Source organism: Lactuca virosa, chromosome 4 (genome assembly GCF_052849685.1).
Source record: "Lactuca virosa cultivar CGN04683 chromosome 4, Lactuca_virosa_CGN04683_v6, whole genome shotgun sequence".
NCBI lineage: Eukaryota > Viridiplantae > Streptophyta > Magnoliopsida > Asterales > Asteraceae > Lactuca > Lactuca virosa.
The window spans coordinates 314,104,192-314,123,266 of NC_136429.1; the positions used below are offsets into that span (position 1 = coordinate 314,104,192).

General features: G+C 36.5%; 2 protein-coding genes across 2 annotated transcripts; both read right to left on the bottom strand.

Moving 5' to 3' along the window:
• Positions 1 to 5,921: 5,921 nt before the first annotated feature.
• Positions 5,922 to 7,977, bottom strand: LHCA5 (photosystem I light harvesting complex protein 5). The gene is made up of 6 exons (XM_079045531.1): positions 7,724 to 7,977; positions 7,486 to 7,618; positions 6,954 to 7,066; positions 6,748 to 6,852; positions 6,192 to 6,280; positions 5,922 to 6,107 (listed from the first exon to the last, which is right to left on the bottom strand). Exons 1-6 carry the CDS (start codon positions 7,921 to 7,923, stop codon positions 5,965 to 5,967), a joined length of 783 nt encoding a protein of 260 aa, XP_078901657.1. The 5' UTR covers positions 7,924 to 7,977; the 3' UTR covers positions 5,922 to 5,964.
• Positions 7,978 to 8,098: 121 nt separating this feature from the next.
• LOC145108493 (protein CYPRO4-like) lies at positions 8,099 to 10,444 on the bottom strand. Its single transcript, XM_079045530.1, has 2 exons — positions 8,674 to 10,444; positions 8,099 to 8,523 (listed from the first exon to the last, which is right to left on the bottom strand). The coding sequence occupies exons 1-2, from the start codon at positions 10,273 to 10,275 to the stop codon at positions 8,233 to 8,235; spliced, it is 1,893 nt and encodes a 630-aa protein (XP_078901656.1). The 5' UTR covers positions 10,276 to 10,444; the 3' UTR covers positions 8,099 to 8,232.
• Positions 10,445 to 19,075: the final 8,631 nt, after the last annotated feature.

Below are 19,075 nucleotides of genomic sequence, written 5' to 3' on the forward strand. Positions count from 1 at the left end.
AGTTTTCAGCCTTTGACCAAGAGTATGGCTGGTCAAATGGTGGGGAAAGTACTATTGAATGACCAGGTATGGTGGAAGAACAATAGCTGGTCATGGAGTGGGCATGAGAGTGGTTGCTTGTGTCATACACTAAGGCAAAGTCAACACTCCACCACAAGATCTTACTTAATAGATTTTTATTCATAAATAAGGATTTCCCTAAAAATATGCTGAATTTATGAATATATGGGGTCTTATATGTCAAAATATAAGTTTGGGTGAAAATCCCTCGTTAAAATAATTAAAAACGGGCTTAAAACGAAGTTGTGGTCGAAAACCGGGTGGAAAATGGGAAATCCGAAGTTAGGAGGGTGATTCCGGTCTTAACAGCCTTAGGTCCGAAGTGAAGGCTTGGTCGCGGATGCAGATTCGAAGAGAAAAGGGGCTGCGGTCCGAGCAGGTACCGCAGGCGGGTTCGGCAGGTAGGACCGGAGGCGACTTCGGATGCGGTGCTCCAGGTGGCTGCGGTCGGTGGCTGCGGCTCGCTGGCTGCAGCTAGATGGCTGCGGCTACTTAAGGAGACTCCGGTTCAAGGAGGGTTTGGTCCCTATAGAGGGACTTCGGCCCTAAGAGGCTATTTTCCAAGGTATCTTCCCGTTTCGAATGGTTTTTCACCAAGTCAAGTGTCGGGATGCCCCAAATGATTACAAAAAGATCAAAAGAGGTTTTGAGAGAGATTTGGGAGAGATTTGACATACTTGGAGAGATTTCACATACTTGGAGAGATTTGGGAGAGATTTCACATTTTGGAGAGATTTGTCACACAGAGAGAGATTTGGGAGAGATTTCACATTCTTGGAGAGATTTCTCATACAGAGAGAGATTTGGGAGAGATTTCACACACTTGGAGAGATTTCTCATACAGAGAGAGATTTGGGAGAGATTTCACACACTTGGAGAGATTTCTCATACAGAGAGAGATTTAAGAGAGATTTCACATACTTGGAGAGATTTTTGAGAGATTTCACACACTTGGAGAGATTTCTCATACAGAGAGAGATTTGGGAGAGATTTCACATTCTTGGAGAGATTTCTCATACAGAGAGAGATTTGGGAGAGATTTCACACACTTGGAGAGATTTCTCATACAGAGAGAGATTTGGGAGAGATTTCACATTCTTGGAGAGATTTGGGAGAGTTAGAGTGAAAGAGATTGGGAGAGACTTCTTTTGTGACCTTTTTGAGTGTTTGGCTTCGCAATTCAAGGTTTGTAAACCTCGTTAAGTCTTGTTATGATTGTTATATGCCCCTGAGGGTTAAGGAATAATGTTTTATCGAGTAGTTTCATCACTTGCCCTGATTAGGGTTTAGAGTTTCCGAACACGTGAAAATTCCAAGTGATACTTTGTATTAAGATTGCGAGTTGTTCGATAAGAAACATAATGGAAACCCTAATATACAAGGATTAGATGAGTTGACCGGTTTGACTTGTTGACTTTAGTTGACTTTGACTTGGCCAAAATTGACGGTTGTCACAATTGCATTAATAAGTATAAGTTTTACATAAGTGTTTTACACATTTCAAAAACATCATAGTAGATATAGAAGACGACAGGAGTCGCAGTACGGTACTAGGCAGTCTTCTCAAAAGCGTCGGGGGTGTACCTGTCTACTAGAGCCCTGAGAATACAAGCAGTTTTGAAAGAGTATCAGCATAAAGCTTGTGAGTTCATAAGCATTTTGTTTTAGAAAGACAGTTCTCGGTTCTTTTGAAAAGTGTGATATCTTTCACAGAAAACCTTATGCTATCCGGAGTAATAAACGTGTAAACCTTAGGTAAAATGATTCTTTGATATCCAAGAAAATCCCATATTTTCTTATGAAAAGCATGATTAAGCCCATTTCTTTTATTACTTCTTTGTTCACACTAGTCACGCATAAACCCGGAAGTTATTGAAGGAATATGAGTATTCGTTAGTTGATTACTAGACCATCTGATTATAAATTACTGATGTTTACCCTGGGAAATCCTAAATTTCCCCTATATACCAGTTATTGAATTACCCGTTTTAAATCGGAGAGTACAAGTATCTACCATACTTATATTATTATAGCATTTATCCTTTTGAAAACCCTGGTTACCCCCAGTGATGTATATTAGTCTTATTACATAAATAAAACTAATTGAAGAGTGAAATCCCGTAAATAATTGATTAGTTTATACTTATTGTGAGTCGTATAACCATGCTTGATATGACCTAGAGACCTTTACAACATTCTTCAAGTTTTGGTTAAATGACGTTTGTCACCCCAGGCGTGCCCGCCTAACTGTAGCTAGTAGTCCAGGTGTGGGATTGTCAATCCCGAATAGATCTATTAACAAATCTCACGCTCTCCCTCCAGGAGACTCTGGTTATACTAGGATAGGATTTAATTAAGTACTCCTAAGAGTACAGGTTCGAAGTAGAGCCTCACAATCCTGTATAATCTAGTTTACATGTAATTCAGTTTTATTCTCTTGCATTTAAATCCGTTGATTGCGGTATAAAGTAATAATTATACTTAAATAATTATTAAATGTTATACTCCTGAGAAAATATATGCCATAAACTAAATCTGTCATAGTTTATATATATATATATATATATATATATATATATATATATATATTCACTCATAAATGAAATCTGAATTGGTAAAATCTGTATATTGAATTCTCCCAAACTATTCCCATTATAGTTTACTTGAAATGATACGGAAATACTTTGTAAAAATCATTCTGAAAACTATGAACTTATGTTTTCAAAATAAAAGCGTCCCTTATACTCAACATAGTACAAAAGGGATAAAATATCTAAATATTTTATTAGCCGTGGAAATCGCTAAACTGTATTAATAAGTTTAAAACTTAATAAAATACTTTGTGTTTGGCTTGTACCCCCCCCCCCCTGAGAACATTAAAAATCGTAAAAGCGTAGGGGTATGAACTCACCTCGAGTGAGTGTTTTGAATGAAGGATCGATACGGGATGCTGAATGTTCAAGTAAAGCCTTGAACACAATTGAATCCTATTCAACATGTAATAATACATATAGGAGCCACATTATGGCATTTCACTACTAGACATGATAAGAAACCACTCTAGGGACTTGGAACCGCTTGCACTAAGTGTTGGAACCTTATGGGATTGAGTGAGGGGGTGTACGGCCACCTTATAGGTGTGTACGGCCATGGGTGTACGGCCCATGAGTGTACGGCCGTACACTCATGATGGAATGTGTTTTTGAGGTGTTTCCAAGGCTCATACTAGTATCCATGAAGTGTTCTAGGTCCATGCTTGGTTGTGGTGCAAGTTAGAGGCCAATAGAGATCATCAACATGGGTTCACGGCCTTAAGAGGTGTGTACGGCCGTACATAGGGGTGTGCGGCCGTACACCCTTCATGTTCATGCCCAAAATGCCAACTTTAAGGTGCAACAAGGCTAGGGACATGTCCAACTAGAAGATAGGGGTCAAACTCTCACTTTGGAGAGCCTTTATGGAGTGTACGACCGACCTTATGAAGGTGTACGGACGTACTCTCTTCAAGACATGAAGAACATGATGAATTCTTGTAGAATCAAGGCTTAGATAAAGTGGTCTTTCAAGGATGACAAGTTAGAGGATGGATTACTCACGTTCTTGAAGCTTTGAAGGGTTCACGTTTGATGAGACTTGAGAGAGAAGAAGTAGTGTGCGGCCAAGGAGAGAAAGGGATGAAAGGAGAGGGGTCTACCCTTTATATAGGGGTGGGTGTGCGGCCATGAGGGGGGTGTACGGCCGTACACCCATGTGCACGGCCGTACACTCCTCCTAAAGGAGTGTATGACCTGATTTTGTTACCTTATGACTTGATAACTCATCCCTAATCTCAACCTTGATTGTACTTAAGCTTAGAACACTTAAACGAACCCTTAAACAGTACTAGAAGTTAACAGAAACGAGTTTAACATTGGTTGAATTGACTAGATGTACATGATAGAAGTTTCGGGTTATCACATTACTGCAATGGAAGCAAACAACACTTGGACCATTATGCCCCTGCCTTCTGATAAACATACAGTTGGATGCAGATGGGTTTATAAATTGCAATATGGAAGTAATGGTCAAATTGAAAGACATAAAGCTCGTTTAGTTGCCAAAGGTTTTAGTCAGCAAGAAGGAGTAGATTTTTTTGACACATATACCCCTGTTGCTAAGTTAGTAACAGTCAAGATGCTCCTTGCTATTGTTGCTGCCAAGTCATGGAATTTAGTCCAATTAGATGTCAATAATGCTTTCCTTAATGGAGATCTAAAAGAAGAAGTTTTCATGGAGATACCACCTGGTTTCAAACTTCAGAAGGACAAATACCCGAAAAATGTTTCTTTGGCATGTAAACTCAATAAATCAATATATGGTCTCAGACAAGCTTCAAGACAATGGTTTGAGAAATTCTCTTCATTCATGTTATTTCTGGGTTTTACACAATCAAAGTCAGACTATTCTTTGTTTTTCAAAGGATCAGGATCCACTTATGTTGCTCTTTTAGTATATGTAGATGATATCTTGATTACTGGATCATCAAATACAGAAATCAATTTTCTTAAGCAGAAATTAAGTGCCAAATTCAAGCTAAAGGATTTGGGTTCTCTTGGATATTTCTTAGGATTAGAAGTGGCTAAATCCAAAGAAGGAATTTTTGTTTCACAAAGAAATTATACATTGCAACTAATTGAGGATTTGGGTTTCCTAGCAGCCAAACCTGTTTCTACTCCTATGGATCCTAGAAATAATTTGCAAAGTGATAAAGGTGATCTATTCAATGATCCTGCACGATATAGGAGATTAGTGGGTCGATTGTTATACTTAAATATAACACGACCATACATTTCTTTTTCAGTTCAGAAATTATCCCAATTCATGTCTTCTCCAAGAATTCCTCATTATCAAGCTGCATGTCATCTGGTGAAGTATTTGAAACAAAATCCTGGTCAAGGAATTTTCTTATCTGCTAAATCCAATTTCCAATTAAGAGCCTTTTGTGATGCAGATTGGGGTAAATGTTTAGACTCAAGACGTTCCATTACTGGTTTTTGCATATTTCTTGGAGATTCTCTAGTTTCATGGAAATATAAGAAACAAGCTACTATATCTCGATCTTCAGCTGAAGCCGAGTATAGAGCTATTGCTTCTACTACTTGTGAGATAATTTGGTTGAGACAATTGTTACGAGATTTTGATATTAACACTAAAGAAGCAACATTATTATTCTGTGATAATGATTCAACCATCAAGATTGCTACCAATCCGATTTTCCATGAAATGACCAAACATTTGGAGATAGATCTACATTTTGTTCGAGAAAGAGTTCTTAATCAAACTATTTGATTAATGCCCATTAAGTCTCAATTTCAGTTAGCAGACTTATTCACAAAACCATTACCATCTACCAAGTTACTACCTCTTATGTCCAAGATGTCTTTGAAGAATATATATTCTCCTCTTCCATCTTAAGGGGGGAATATTAGATATAGAAATGTATATTTGGTCACTTTATGTTATAGTTGAGGGTTAATTCTGTAATTTACCATTCTAGTTAGTTATGGTAGTTAGTTATGGTAGTTAGTTATGGTAGTTAGATGTATGTATATAGATGGTAGTGATGTATTCGTTTTCAATCTAATGAAAAGATTCTCTCTCTCTCTCTCTCTCTCTCTCTTAATATGTTATAACAAAACAAATTATATATATAATGTTTTTGTAACAGACAAAAGGATATTAACCAATCTCCAGTTTTTAAACTGAATGAATGGTAATCACTGATGATAAATCTTTGAAACACTAAAAGGACTTGGGGTTTAATTTTTGAAATTTTATATTTATGGAGTGGCTTTTGTCTTTTTGAGATTGCCTTTTTAACATTTTATAAAAAAATATATATTAGAAAATAAAACTACAATATTGTCAAGAACCAGATCCAGAAAGAGTTTGAATAATGGTTTGATGCCATGGGTTGGATAGGTGCTTAACAAGGTTGTCGATGGGCCCCACATGGGTCACGTTAGCCTGCACGATTATTCCTAGCATTGCCACCATTGCAAGCCTCCCTAAAAGTTTAAACATCAATTAAATTAGTCCAAAAAACCCTGAAATAATCCAAATTTAAAGGTAAAAAAAAAAAAAGCTGGCACCATTTTTTATCTCCTTAAGCTTCCACTCATGAGCGTTTTTTATATCTTTAGCAAGGCCCAGAGGATTTAGCAATGGCCCACCAGGATATCTGTTGCATACTTGCATACATATGCATAAACTGTCAATTTGCTCTTATGGAATTGAAATGAAATTATGAACGAATAGAAAGATTATATAATAATGTAACAAGTCGTATCATTTTATGATCATGTTTATTGTCCATAAAAATGAAATGACATTTGTTAATTTCAATTTTGTTCTATAAAATATTATTTAATTGTAATTAATAAACATTTATTTTACAAAAATTGAAATTTAAAAATAATAAAATCTCGTTAAAACCTTATAACAATTTTTAATTTTTTTTTTTAAGTTTCTTAGATAGATAAAACCTTATTTTAATTAAAAAATGATAATTTTTCAAAAGATTTGTTGTTGAGGGCTACATATATGAAAATAGGTTATGCAAATTTTTATTTGACCATGGAATGAAATGAAAATGAAAAAAAATTGAAGGTGATTACAAGTAGTAATGGTTATAGAGTGATATTATACCCTGGTTCTAAACCTTCTAGGGCAGCTTCTAAACCAAAAAAGGAGCCTTCTTTTGCTTGAGACCCTGGATTAGTGAAATCCATGTACCTTTTTGTCTCAGCAAACCTGTCCAAACTCCAAATTCAGTTTCAAAATCAGAAATCAGATGATTTTAACTTTTAAGAGCAATACAAGATAAAATAAAATCGAGTTTTAAGTTAAGTTACCCCATTAAAAGTAATTGAACAATGAACAGTGTTCTAGTACTCGCAAAACTGAACTTGGTAGCACCCGCTTCATACCACACTGGTAAGTCACTTATCCCTGTTACCCGAAGCAACTACAACCAAAAAAAAAAAAAAAAAAACTATTTATAAGGGATAATCACAAAATTGACAAAAATGATGTGCTTCATTTCACAAAGTGACTACCTTTAGACTAACAAATTGACCAATTTCGCAATGGGTTGAATCGCGAATTGTAAAATTGCTTTATCAATGGTCTCCACCATAAAAAAAAGTAACCTTAGAGTATGTAAAGAAAATCGTATTTCATCATCATTCTATGTGAAATGATGTCATTTTGCAGCCTTTATCTGAATTTCACGGTTTGTAGGAATCGTTTTAAAATAGGTGGTTATTTTGTGTTTATGGGGAAAAGATGGTCAATTTGTTAAATCACTGACACAGCATAAAAGTCTGATGTACATTGGAACTGAAACTCTCACACTGTGCGACCCTATACAAAAAACGAACTCACATCAGTGAAAAGAATTCCAGCAACTCCAGCCATGGCAAAACGGGAATGAACCAGCTCAGCTTGCACATACCACTTCAAGCTCTTCGGGTCCTCTCCAAGTCCAAGTGGGTCAAACCCAAAATCTCCCGCAAGACTTTTTACATAAAAATAATATATAAAATATAAAAGATATAATGTAATAAAGATTTCAAGATTCAAGAGTATCATCAAATGTTGTATTGTAATTTGTAAGGCTCACGTTCCATCAAGATAAGGTGGAGGGTCAAGCCCAGGAAGCCATGTAGGTCTTTGTTGAGCTTTAATGGCTGTTTTCAAGAATCTTGAACTCCTATAGCATCTACCACTTGTACCAAATGCTCTTCTGTTTGTACTATTGTAGTTTACAAAAGAAGATGAAGAACAAGAACATGCTAAGCTTCTCCCAATTGAAACACTCATCTCTTTCTTTCTCCTTATCAAAACAACCCTTGAAAAGTTCAAATGTGGAGCATAGAAAACCAAAAAGGGTTAGGGTTTGTTTGGGCCCCACTAATATCAAAACATGTGATGGAAACTCACAACTTATCCAAACCCTTTTCAGCCATTCATTCATAAACATTCAAAATAATCAAAATAAACACACCAACAAACACCTTCATCAATAAACGACAGCTAGTAAGTACTTAAATTCTCCTTAATCATTACAACAATAATCAAGAAAGTTGTTTTTTTAAATGTAAACAAAAACCAACTAGAATTATCTTTTGATTAAGCATAAGAAAGTCTGCTAGATATGCTGAAAGAGCTAACTTTCATTGGAGTAGCAACAACAAGAGGAGCTTCAGGTGAATCAGTAACTGCAAACTTTTCATGCATGAAACGACTATCAACAATGGAGTCATCTTTAGGGACAATCTTGTAGCAATAACAGCTCTTCAATCCCATCTGGTTTTTGTAGCATTCGTGGGACCCATCTTTCACTTTTTGAAAATTCCATATCACACTGAACTTTCCCACAGTAGCAACCAGATGGCGTTCTTGCTTCCCATCTTCAGTCACCTATGTCAAATTTACCAAAATGCCCATAATCAACACAAAACATAAACATTATACTTATACATATACAATACAACAATCTATGAACATATGATAAGATCAAAAGAATAAGGGTAAAGAAGGTAAAAGGGGTAAAGTGAAATTGAAACATACCCAAGAGAATTGGGCCCCACGGAAGTTATTGTTTACACCAGCTCTATGAGAATCAAGAGGATTCAATTTCAAAAGTCTTGGAGCTGAAATATTATTTCCCATTCGCCCTGAAAAACCAGTCTTTGATTTCCCATCTTTATCGGTAAATAAAGTGCAAATAAGGATCAAATACGTATCAGTTGTTCCCAAAATCCACTTCCCATCGTAAGTAACATCAACATGAGTGATTGGTGATCCAAGTCCAGGAAAAGCAGTTTTTGCTTGTCTCATGGAAGTGATGGAATACAATCTTATCTTTCCATCAACAGATCCAACAACAATGGATCCATCACCAGTTGTTGCAAAACACTGGAAGTTTGTGCCTCTAGAGAATTGATGACCTTGTGTCCAGTTCAAGACAGGGGTATTTGTGTCCACGAGATTTTGAACTATTCCATGTCGATCTCGCATATCCCATCTGCAAAGACGATTATCATCCAAACCCAGGAAAGTTGATCCAGAAGGGTCCATTTGAGCTCCTTTGCTGTCGTTTGTTACATCTCTCATGGTGATATCAGTTCCATCTTTTGCAAATTTCCATTCGGTGACTACTTTTCCTGTTTCTATATCGAATTGGTGGAGACCATTGGTGTGTGGCTTCCCAGATCTCATTGGACTCATTAACAACATGTTTGTTTCGGCTTTCATTAGAAGAGCTTTTCTAGGTGTGGATTCGGTGTGACCTTTCATGGAGCTGTCGAAATTGACATAAACCCCTTTTCCATGGATGCCATGGCTGAAATTTTTGACAACTTGAATGCCGGAATCACTTACCAGAAAACTGTTGTCTAAGGCTCCTAATGCTAGGCTTTTTATGCTTCCCCCTTTTGCAGCCTCCTCGAACTCTTCTCTTAGGTCATGGTTTGCTCTGACTGGAGTTTTGAAAGCAGGGCTTTTGGAGAAACTGTCTTCAGCATCCTCCCACATGGAATCATCAGCAGCTTCAGGATTTGCCCATGATACAAAATCTTTTCCATAAACTTTGGCTTTGTTTTCATCAGTACACTCAAACCCGTAAGTGTTTTCAAACAAACACTTCTCGTATTGATCGATGAAGACCTTGTAATCCTCGATGCTGAAAAACTTCATAGCATAAACACCATTTGAGACAAAATCTATACGTCGCTGATCCATTATCGGCTTCAGTTGCAACTGTTGATCAACAGGAGACCGAACTTTTGACCCGACTTTCAAAAACCAATATAGATCTTCATCTCCCTCTTCATCGTCTCCGTCTTCTTCCATGGTCGTTTTAACGAAAGAGTATGAACTGATCTTATCAGCGACGACCCATTTCGACTGAGCAGTGTTTCCACCGGTATGAATGTAAAGCTTAACGGCATTCTTCAGGGTTTGGTTCTTAGATTGGTATTTCAGTTTTAGGGCTTTCAACTTTGCATCAATTTCGTCAACAGACGAGGGTGTCTTCGTTGGGGTTTTGGAGGGTGAATGGTGGTCTTTGACGTCTTCGTAATTTTCTTCTTCTTCTTCTTCAGACTGCTGTTCTTCTTCCTCGGATTCAGAGTCGGAGATTTCCAAATCCCGGCTTTCTGCGGCACCCATTTCGAGTTTCTTTGAAATTGATTTGGGTGTTAGGGTTTGTTAACGAAGCTGCAGTGAGATCTGAGTGAATGGTAGTGGGGGAAGGGAGGAGAGGAGCGTCGGTAAGTGGAGGTGAAGAGGCGCGCAAATTGAAATTTTGAAATGACTGATGTCTTGCTTCAAAATTAGGGTTTTGGTAGTTGCCCACCACTCACAACCACAAGGACTCTGTTTGTTTGTTTGTTTTTTTTAAATTCTGCGGACCACATCTGCAAGCCTCTGCGGCAGAAGAGGTGGACCAAATGTCTGTCGTTTATAATAAAAAGACTGTTTGTTTTTAACATCTGCAATAGTTGAAATAAATTGATTTTTCAAATTTAATTCCATGTCATAAATATTAAAAATACATTTTCAGCAAAAAAAAAAAAGAAATGAAAAAAACTACAAGGGGCCATGTTTTTTTTTTGGTTTAGGTTAAAATGACATATGAAAACCTTTGAAGACAGTGGCTCATGTCTGCGTCAGGAAGACCTCGCACAGACGTTTTTTGATATGCACACTTCCAAAAAACAAACACTCTGCGAAGGCATATGTCTGCGCGGCGCAGACAAAAGTGGCTGCGCAGATTTTCACAAAAAAAAAAACTACCCCTTTGTGTCCAAACTATTTTCAAATGGAACCATTATATATTAATTTTTAAATAAGAGAAAATTCTTTTTTTATCTATATTTTTTTTAAAACACACATAATCATTATTTACTTTTAAAGTTTATTTATTATGTTCAAGAGAAATAGCTAATTTTATTTACTTTTTTTTTAAATTTAGTTAAAAGTTAAGATAAATTGACCAAAATAGGGTTAATGTCATAAAAACCCTCAAGTTTTCAGGGTTTTGTCGGTTTTGCCCAAAGTTGAATTTTATGTACGTTTTTACCTTAACATTTTCGAAAAAATGTTCGATTTTACCCTTTTACCGGTGATAACAGGTTTTCCAGGTTAACATTATATTAAATTCGCAAAAAACCCTTAAGTTTCCCGTTTTTTGCATTTTTACTCTTAAGTTTATAATTTTTTTTACACTTTTACCCTAAATAATTTTTTTCATAATATACGTATTAATGCAGAAAAATCGTATTTATATACGAAAAAATGTTTAATTAAATATTGTATTTATATTTTTTTTAATGTTATATATATATATATATATATATATATATATATATATATATATATTTGTTGGTGTGTGTGTGTGTTTTTGCAAGGTTATACCCTTTAAAAATATAAATAATATTTTTATAATTATGAATACGTGTTTTATAGATATAGTTTTTAGAAGTATAAATACATATTTTTATATTTTTATATATTAATATGTATCTATACTTCTAAAAATATATTTATACTTTTAAAAAAAACATATATATCAAAATAAATATTTACACTTCTAAAAATATATGTATATATTTATATAAACATGTTTATGATTGAACAAGTTTTTTTATTGATATGTATATTTGTAAATACATAAAATACGTATTTGTAGTTCTAAAAACATATTAATTTGTGTTTTTTACATCTTAAATGGTTTATCCAAGAAAAAAACTCATACACACACACACACACACACATATATATATATATATATATATATATATATATATATATATATATATAAAGAAATAACATTAAAAAAATGTAAATACAATATTTAATTAAAACTTTTTCGTATATAAATATGATTTTTCTGCATGAATACGTATAATATGAAAAAAAATACATAGGGTAAAAGTGTAAAAAAAATTATAAACTTAAGGGTAAAAACGTAAAAAAACTGTAAACTGAAGGGTTTTTTGCGAAGTTAATATAATGGTAACCTGTTATCACCGGTAAAAGGGTAAAACCGAACATCTTTTGGAAAATGTTAGGGTAAAAACGGACATAAAATTCAACTTTGGGCAAAACCGACAAAACCCTAAAAACTTAAGGGTTTTTATGACATTAGCCCACCAAAATATTCATGTTTTTCGCTAGTGGCACACGAAAATTTCACCGCCAGTGAAATCACCTTTTTAATCAAATTTTACCTTCTTTTTTTTTTCTTTTTTTTTTTTTTTTTTTTTTTTTGCTAAAAAGACATTGTAATGTGTTTGCGAATTAAAATTGGGTGCAAAAATCTTAATGTGGGTTGAGTTTATGTGCTTCTTGTGGTTGCCTTTATTCAAGGTAAAGAAATTCATTTTCACATATTTTGTTCTTTGGATTTTCTTATAACACTCTCCTGACATAAAATTACTACAATCTATTTGAAATGATAAACGTTGACGGTTGATTTGTTCGAGTTATTTTGTAAAAATATATTCCCTCCGTCCCAAAATTATTGTCTACCTTACTATTTTAGTTTGTCCCAAAATTATTGTCCACTACCAAAAGTAGATATACACTTTTACCATATTACCCCTAGCATTTAATAAAGTAAATTTGAATAATTACAAACGCACATTTCTCATTGGTTTTAGAAAAGGGCAAGAGGGTCATTTTACTCAAAAAGACAAAACTAATGATTGCTTTTTTTAATCTATGTGTTTTTTGTCTGTGGACAATAATTTTGGGACGGAGGGAGTATAAGAAAACCACAAATGTAATTGTAACATCTATAAAATTTCAGTAAAATTTAAACTTTCCAAAACAATCCTTTTTCTATAGAAGTGTTTACAAAACCGTTGTTTCCAAAACATTTATTTAAAACTAGAATTATTTACACATAGTTTTCAAATCATTCACATTATCAGAGTTTCCCAGAAACCATAAGTTCAAAACGCGAGGATGTGTACGGTTACGCCTTCGTCTTGCCAAAACATCTAGAGCACCTGAAACAATAAACTGAAACCGTAAGCCCAAAGCTTAGTGAGTTCCCCCAAAGTACCAACACACAAACGGTAGCACATATACAAATAACAACATGTATACCGAACCTTCAGCATGTCTGGACCGCCTCACTGGGCCTACAACCTGTCTGGACCGCTCTCGAGCCTTCGGCATGACTGGACCGCCTCGCAGGACCTACAGCCTATTCGGACTGCTCTCAAGCCTTCGGCATGACTGGACCGCCTCGCAGGGCCTACAGTCTATCCGGACCGCTCGTCGGGCATTCGGCCTGACTGGTCTGCCTCGCAGGGCCTTCAGTCTATCCGGGTCGCCGTGGGTCTGTTAGCTTTCAGCACAAAACATGACCGCCTCAACCCGACCACACACACACATGTCGACTTACACATAACAGATAAGCAGGCATATAGCATACCGATATAAATATTACAGGGTTTGTCGACTAGCAACACAAAGCAGCACAGTATTAACCCAACCACACTACATCAACACATGCTACTAGAAACATATAGCCAGAACAGATAACAGGCAGATCTAACAGATCACTAATCATAGCATCATCCTATCTACCAGGATACCGATCTAACAGATCACCACAGCATACAAGCATACGATAAACCAGGATAACAATCCAAAAGGGCCGGCATTGGTGCCTTCGACCCTGTTACTACAGTGAGGAAAACTCACCTCACAAATTGAATAGAAGCTGATGAGGTCCCGACTCCGATTCTCAGCTCCAACCGACACCTATTCCTCCAAGTGACCAACCAAAATCAAAATCCCGAAATACCCAAAATACCCTCAAGGTCAAACTTGGTCAAACTTGGCAAAGTTAATTGGTCAAACCAACTAGGTCAACTGAGTCAACCCAACCGATTCGAATCAGAGTGCGTACGCGGGGCGTACCTTCACAAGTCCCAAACTCCATTAAGAGCTTATTCCATTAAGTTCTTATGTAACATACACGTTTAGTTATCGTGTTATGTAATTTTAAAAATGAATAATATTATGAAATATTATGTGATTTTGAGCGTTGAGTTCTAACATATAGTTTTTACTAGAAATGAAGTAAAACTATGTTTAGAATCACTCGGAAAATATTGGAAGTCTTATTAGATTCCAATCTAATGTCAAATATTGAAATTTAACGAAAATATAAAATTTGAAATAAATAAAATTTTATTATTGAAAGTTGTAAAGAATCTCGTTAGAAACATTTAGGCGAAAACCTCATCGAAATCCGAGTTATAACGAAGAAGTTATGACTATTTGAAGTTTCGCGATAGAACCGACACGACGCCGTATGACGTAAAAAGTGAGTTTTCGATAAACTACTTTTTAGCCCTTATGATCTAAATGAAAGTCGTAGTATTCGTTAAACCGAGAATTTTCATAAAAAGAACGTCCAAATCTGGCTTCATATGAGAAAGTTATGATTTTTCTAAGTTTCGGAATAGCAGTAGACAACTAAAAACTCGAAATAAAGATCGAGTGATTTTTAGCCGACGCAACCTAAACGAGAATCGAAGGTCTCGTCAATAGTAGTACAACGGTAAAAAGACAGACGAAAACGGACGTTAGATGAAGAAGTTATGAATTTTTAATGGGCATTTATTGTCCCGGCCCGTTAAAAATATAATATTAAAAATAAAAGTCAAAATTAGCCGATGGAGTCTAAACGAAAGTTGTAGAGTATTATCTCACCTACGCGTGGATATAAAGAACGTAAAAAACGGAGCTTGTATGCAAAAGATACGAATTTTTGAAGTTTGGAAATTCGGAGTACGCCCAGCTTACTCGTGTTCACGGTCCGAGATTGGCCACGTTGCCTATTCCTCGCAATCGACACGTATCACGCAGGTTCGACACGTCTGATGCCACGCATCAGGGTACGCCCAGCGTACTAAGCTGTACGCCCTGCGTAATGGCTAATAGGGCAGTACGCCCCGCGTACTGGAAGATTACGCCCAACGTAATCCGGGTTTCAGCCCCTATAAATAGTGAGCAAGACCTCCGGGTTTTTGTTTACAAAACCTATTCTCTCTCACTCTCTACTTCTTCATTACCCACTTTTAACCCCCGAAGCCCCGATATCACTCCCGACACCCGAAACAAGTCACGACGCTCCGAAGTTTCCGAGAAAATCATATTTACAAGTCGAACTCTGCCCGAGTAAGACCCGATTTTCAATTAAAATCCCCGGTTTCGTCACAGAAAGTCATATTTAAAGTCGAAGTGCTGCCCAAATTAATACTTTAACCCCTGGTTATTTCAAGGTGAGTTCAATATAGGGACAATTGTATGTTATGTGTTATATGTTCAATGTGCTTTCCCATGTTATTATGATAATGAGATATACCTTTTACCACGAAGTGTATGACATAAGCATCACTTGGGTACTGGTATGTAGCCTTTGGCCATGAAGTGTATGACATAAGCATCACTTTGGCATTAGAAAAATACAAAGATAGGGCTGAAAGCCTGTGTATTCTAGTAAAATGATATTCTGAAATTATATTTTCTGCGCCACTTGGGCTAAAGTCTTATTGATGTATATCAAGTATTGAAATTGTTATGTCTCATTGATTACAAATCTTTGAATCTGATTATTCGTTGTTATGGAAAGCCTGTCATATGATACTCATTTGCCCTTCTTGTTCTTTGTCCCTGCTTCTGTCATATTGATATGTATATGGCATAATGTTATATTGTAACTGTTATTGAACTCACTAAGCGTCACCCGCTTATCCCTCTCAATGTTTAAACTATTGCAGGTGATAAGCATCCAGTATAGTTTTGTACTTGTAGAAGATGCAGAATAGATAATATATAACTTTTTTATTGTATTCCTGGGGAAATATGTAATATATATAAAACTTTGTAAAAATCTTAATAGTCGGGTTGTATCCAGTCTATGTAAATAAACTATCAATGTAAAATATTGTTTTATGAATATGCATGTAGCATGTTTTGGAGCAACAATATTGTGAAGTATGAAAGTCTGGGTCTTTCAGAAATACGAAAGTTTAGAAAGTGGTTCTTTCATCTTATATCAAAAACTCAGATCCAAGCCCAGAATGATGTTCTAAGTCATAAAGTTTCCAACTTTATGACTTTGCATGGTTATAAAGTGGTTAATGTCTAAAACCCTAAGTTCTTGACCCAATAAGACATCACAACTCTTGCATGGAAGGGATAGAAGGGCCAAGATCACATTTTTATTGTTCATAATAACTTTAGAATGGATAAAGTTTCCAACTTTATCCATTAGATTGGTCCCAACAAACAAGATCTAGACTTTAAGTCTTAAAGGGACCCAAAAGTTCATCTTTTTCCAACTTAATCCATTAAGTACAAGTCTCCAGCTTTCAGATCTGAATCAAAATGATGTTTAGATGGATAAACTTTCCAACTTTATCCATTACAAGGTCACAAACTTTCAAGATCTAAACTTTATTCACTAAAAGGACCAAAAACTCATAACATCCAAAACTAGTTAGATCTAACAAATGCATCATCAAGATTCAAACTTTAGTAGTGGGTTAGGACTAGAGTTGAATAATTGTTGCTATTCGCCAGAAATGGCAAGAAACATCATTTCTTTTCATGGTTTATATACACAAGGATTTGGATTTTCGTTTGATAATGAAAAGGGTTCTATTAATGCTTTTCTTAATGGTGTTTTCTATTTTGAAGCATTGCCTTGTAATGGAATATATGAAACTATGATGGTTGTAGACAATTTAGGAAATGATGTGTTGTATATCGATTCTTCCAATGATTTGGATAAAGCATGCTTGTGGCATTGTCGTCTTGGACATGTCAACAAGAAACGCATAGCCCAACTCCAAAAGGATGGAGTGTTGGAGTCATTCAACCTTAGGGACGATGAAGTGTGCGAGTCTTGTTTACTTGGAAAGATGACCAAGTCACCCTTCACTGGTACTTGTGAAAGGGGTGAGGGTTTATTGGATCTCATACATACAAATGTGTGTGGGCCCTTTAGATCCACCACAAGGGATGCGAGCCGCTTCTATGTGACTTTCACTGATGATTATAGCAGATATGGCTATATATATTTAATCAAGCACAAGTCAGAAACCTTTGAAAAATTCAAAGAGTTTAAGCAGGAAGTGGAGAATCAGTTGGGCAGGAAAATCAAGATGCTTCGATCTGATCGAGGTGGAGAGTACCTTAGTCTTGAATTCCATGACTACCTCAAGGAATGAGGAATCATTTCGCAATTGACGCCACCAAGGACACCGTAGTTGAATGGTGTAGCTGAGAGGCGTAATCGAACATTGCTAGACATGGTTCATTCCATGATGAGTCGTGCTTCACTACCTATCTCATTCTGGAGGTATGCCTTAGAGACTGCCGCCCATATCCTTAACTTAGTACCTACAAAGAAGGTTACCAAAACACCTCACGAGATGTTGACAGCGAAAGCTCCCTCATTGGCACATATCAAGGTTTGGGGTTGCGAGGCTTTCGTAAGGCGCGAGACTCACAACAAACTCGAACCTCATAGTGAGAGATGTATTTTCATCGGCTACCCACATAAGTCCTTTGAATATCTCTTATATAGACCGAGTGACAATGTTGTCTTCGTAGCAAGGATAGGGGTTTTCCGAGAGCGAGAACTCATAAGCCAAGGAGACAGTGGGAGGCAAATCGATCTTGAAGAGCTTCAAGAATCGAACGATGAAGGAACCTCTAACACTGGCGCTCAACCTGAGGAGGAAACTCCTGTTGAACCGATTGACGAGTCCTTACCTCTTAGACGTTCCAGTAGAGTTAGTGTTCCACCTGTGTTATATGGTTTTCATATAACAAGTGAAGGTGATACGTTTATTAGTGACAGTACACTAATAAATTTGGATGAACCTAACAGCTATAAGGAAGCCATGGCAGGCCCGGAGTCTGCGAAATGGAAAGAGGCTATGGACAGCGAGATTCAGTCCATGTATGACAACCAAGTTTGGGATTTGGTTGACAATGTGCCAGGTCGTAAGACGGTCGGGTGCAAATGGATCTTCAAGAAGAAGACCGACATGGATGGGAAGGTACATACTTATAAGGCGCGATTGGTTGTGAAGGGCTTTACTCAAACTCCAGGAGTTGACTATGATGAGACCTTCTCACCAGTTGCAAAGATAAAATCTATTAGGGTGATGCTAGCCATTGCTGCATTTCATGACTATGAAATATGGCAAATGGATGTCAAAACCGCTTTCCTTAATGGGAAGTTGGCTGAGGATGTTTACATGAGTCAGCCAGAGGGTTTTTTCGATGAGAAGCATCCTAATAGAATGTGTAAGCTTGAGAAATCCATTTATAGATTGAAACAGGCATCTCGCAGATGGAATCTTTGTTTCGATGAGAAGGTCAAAGAGTTTGGTTTTCTACGAAGCGAGGATTAGTCATGTGTATATGTCAAAGTCAGTGGGAGTATAGTTAGGTTTCTCGTATTGTATGTCGATGACATACTGCTAATAGGAAACGACATCTCGAACCTGAGGGAAGTTAAGTCCTGGCTTGGGAAGTGTTTCGCTATGAAGGACCTCGGAGAGGCTGCCTATATTCTGGGAATAAGGATAGTGAGAAACAGGAGTAAGAGACTGATAGGACTTAGACAGAATATTTACTTGGATAAAGTACTAAAGCATTTTAGTATGGAGAATTCTAAGAAAGGGGAGTTACCAATCCAAAGCAACGCCAAACTGAGTAAGACTCAGAGACCGAGATAATAGAGATGAGCCGAATAGCTTACAATTCCGCAGTTGGCTCAATCATGTATGCTATGACTTGTACTCGCCATGATGTGGCCTTCGCTTTGAGCATGGTCAGCAGATATCAGGGGAACCCTGGCAGAGCACATTGGACCGCAATCAAGAATATTCTTAAGTACCTTCGGAGGACCAAGGAATGGTTTCTA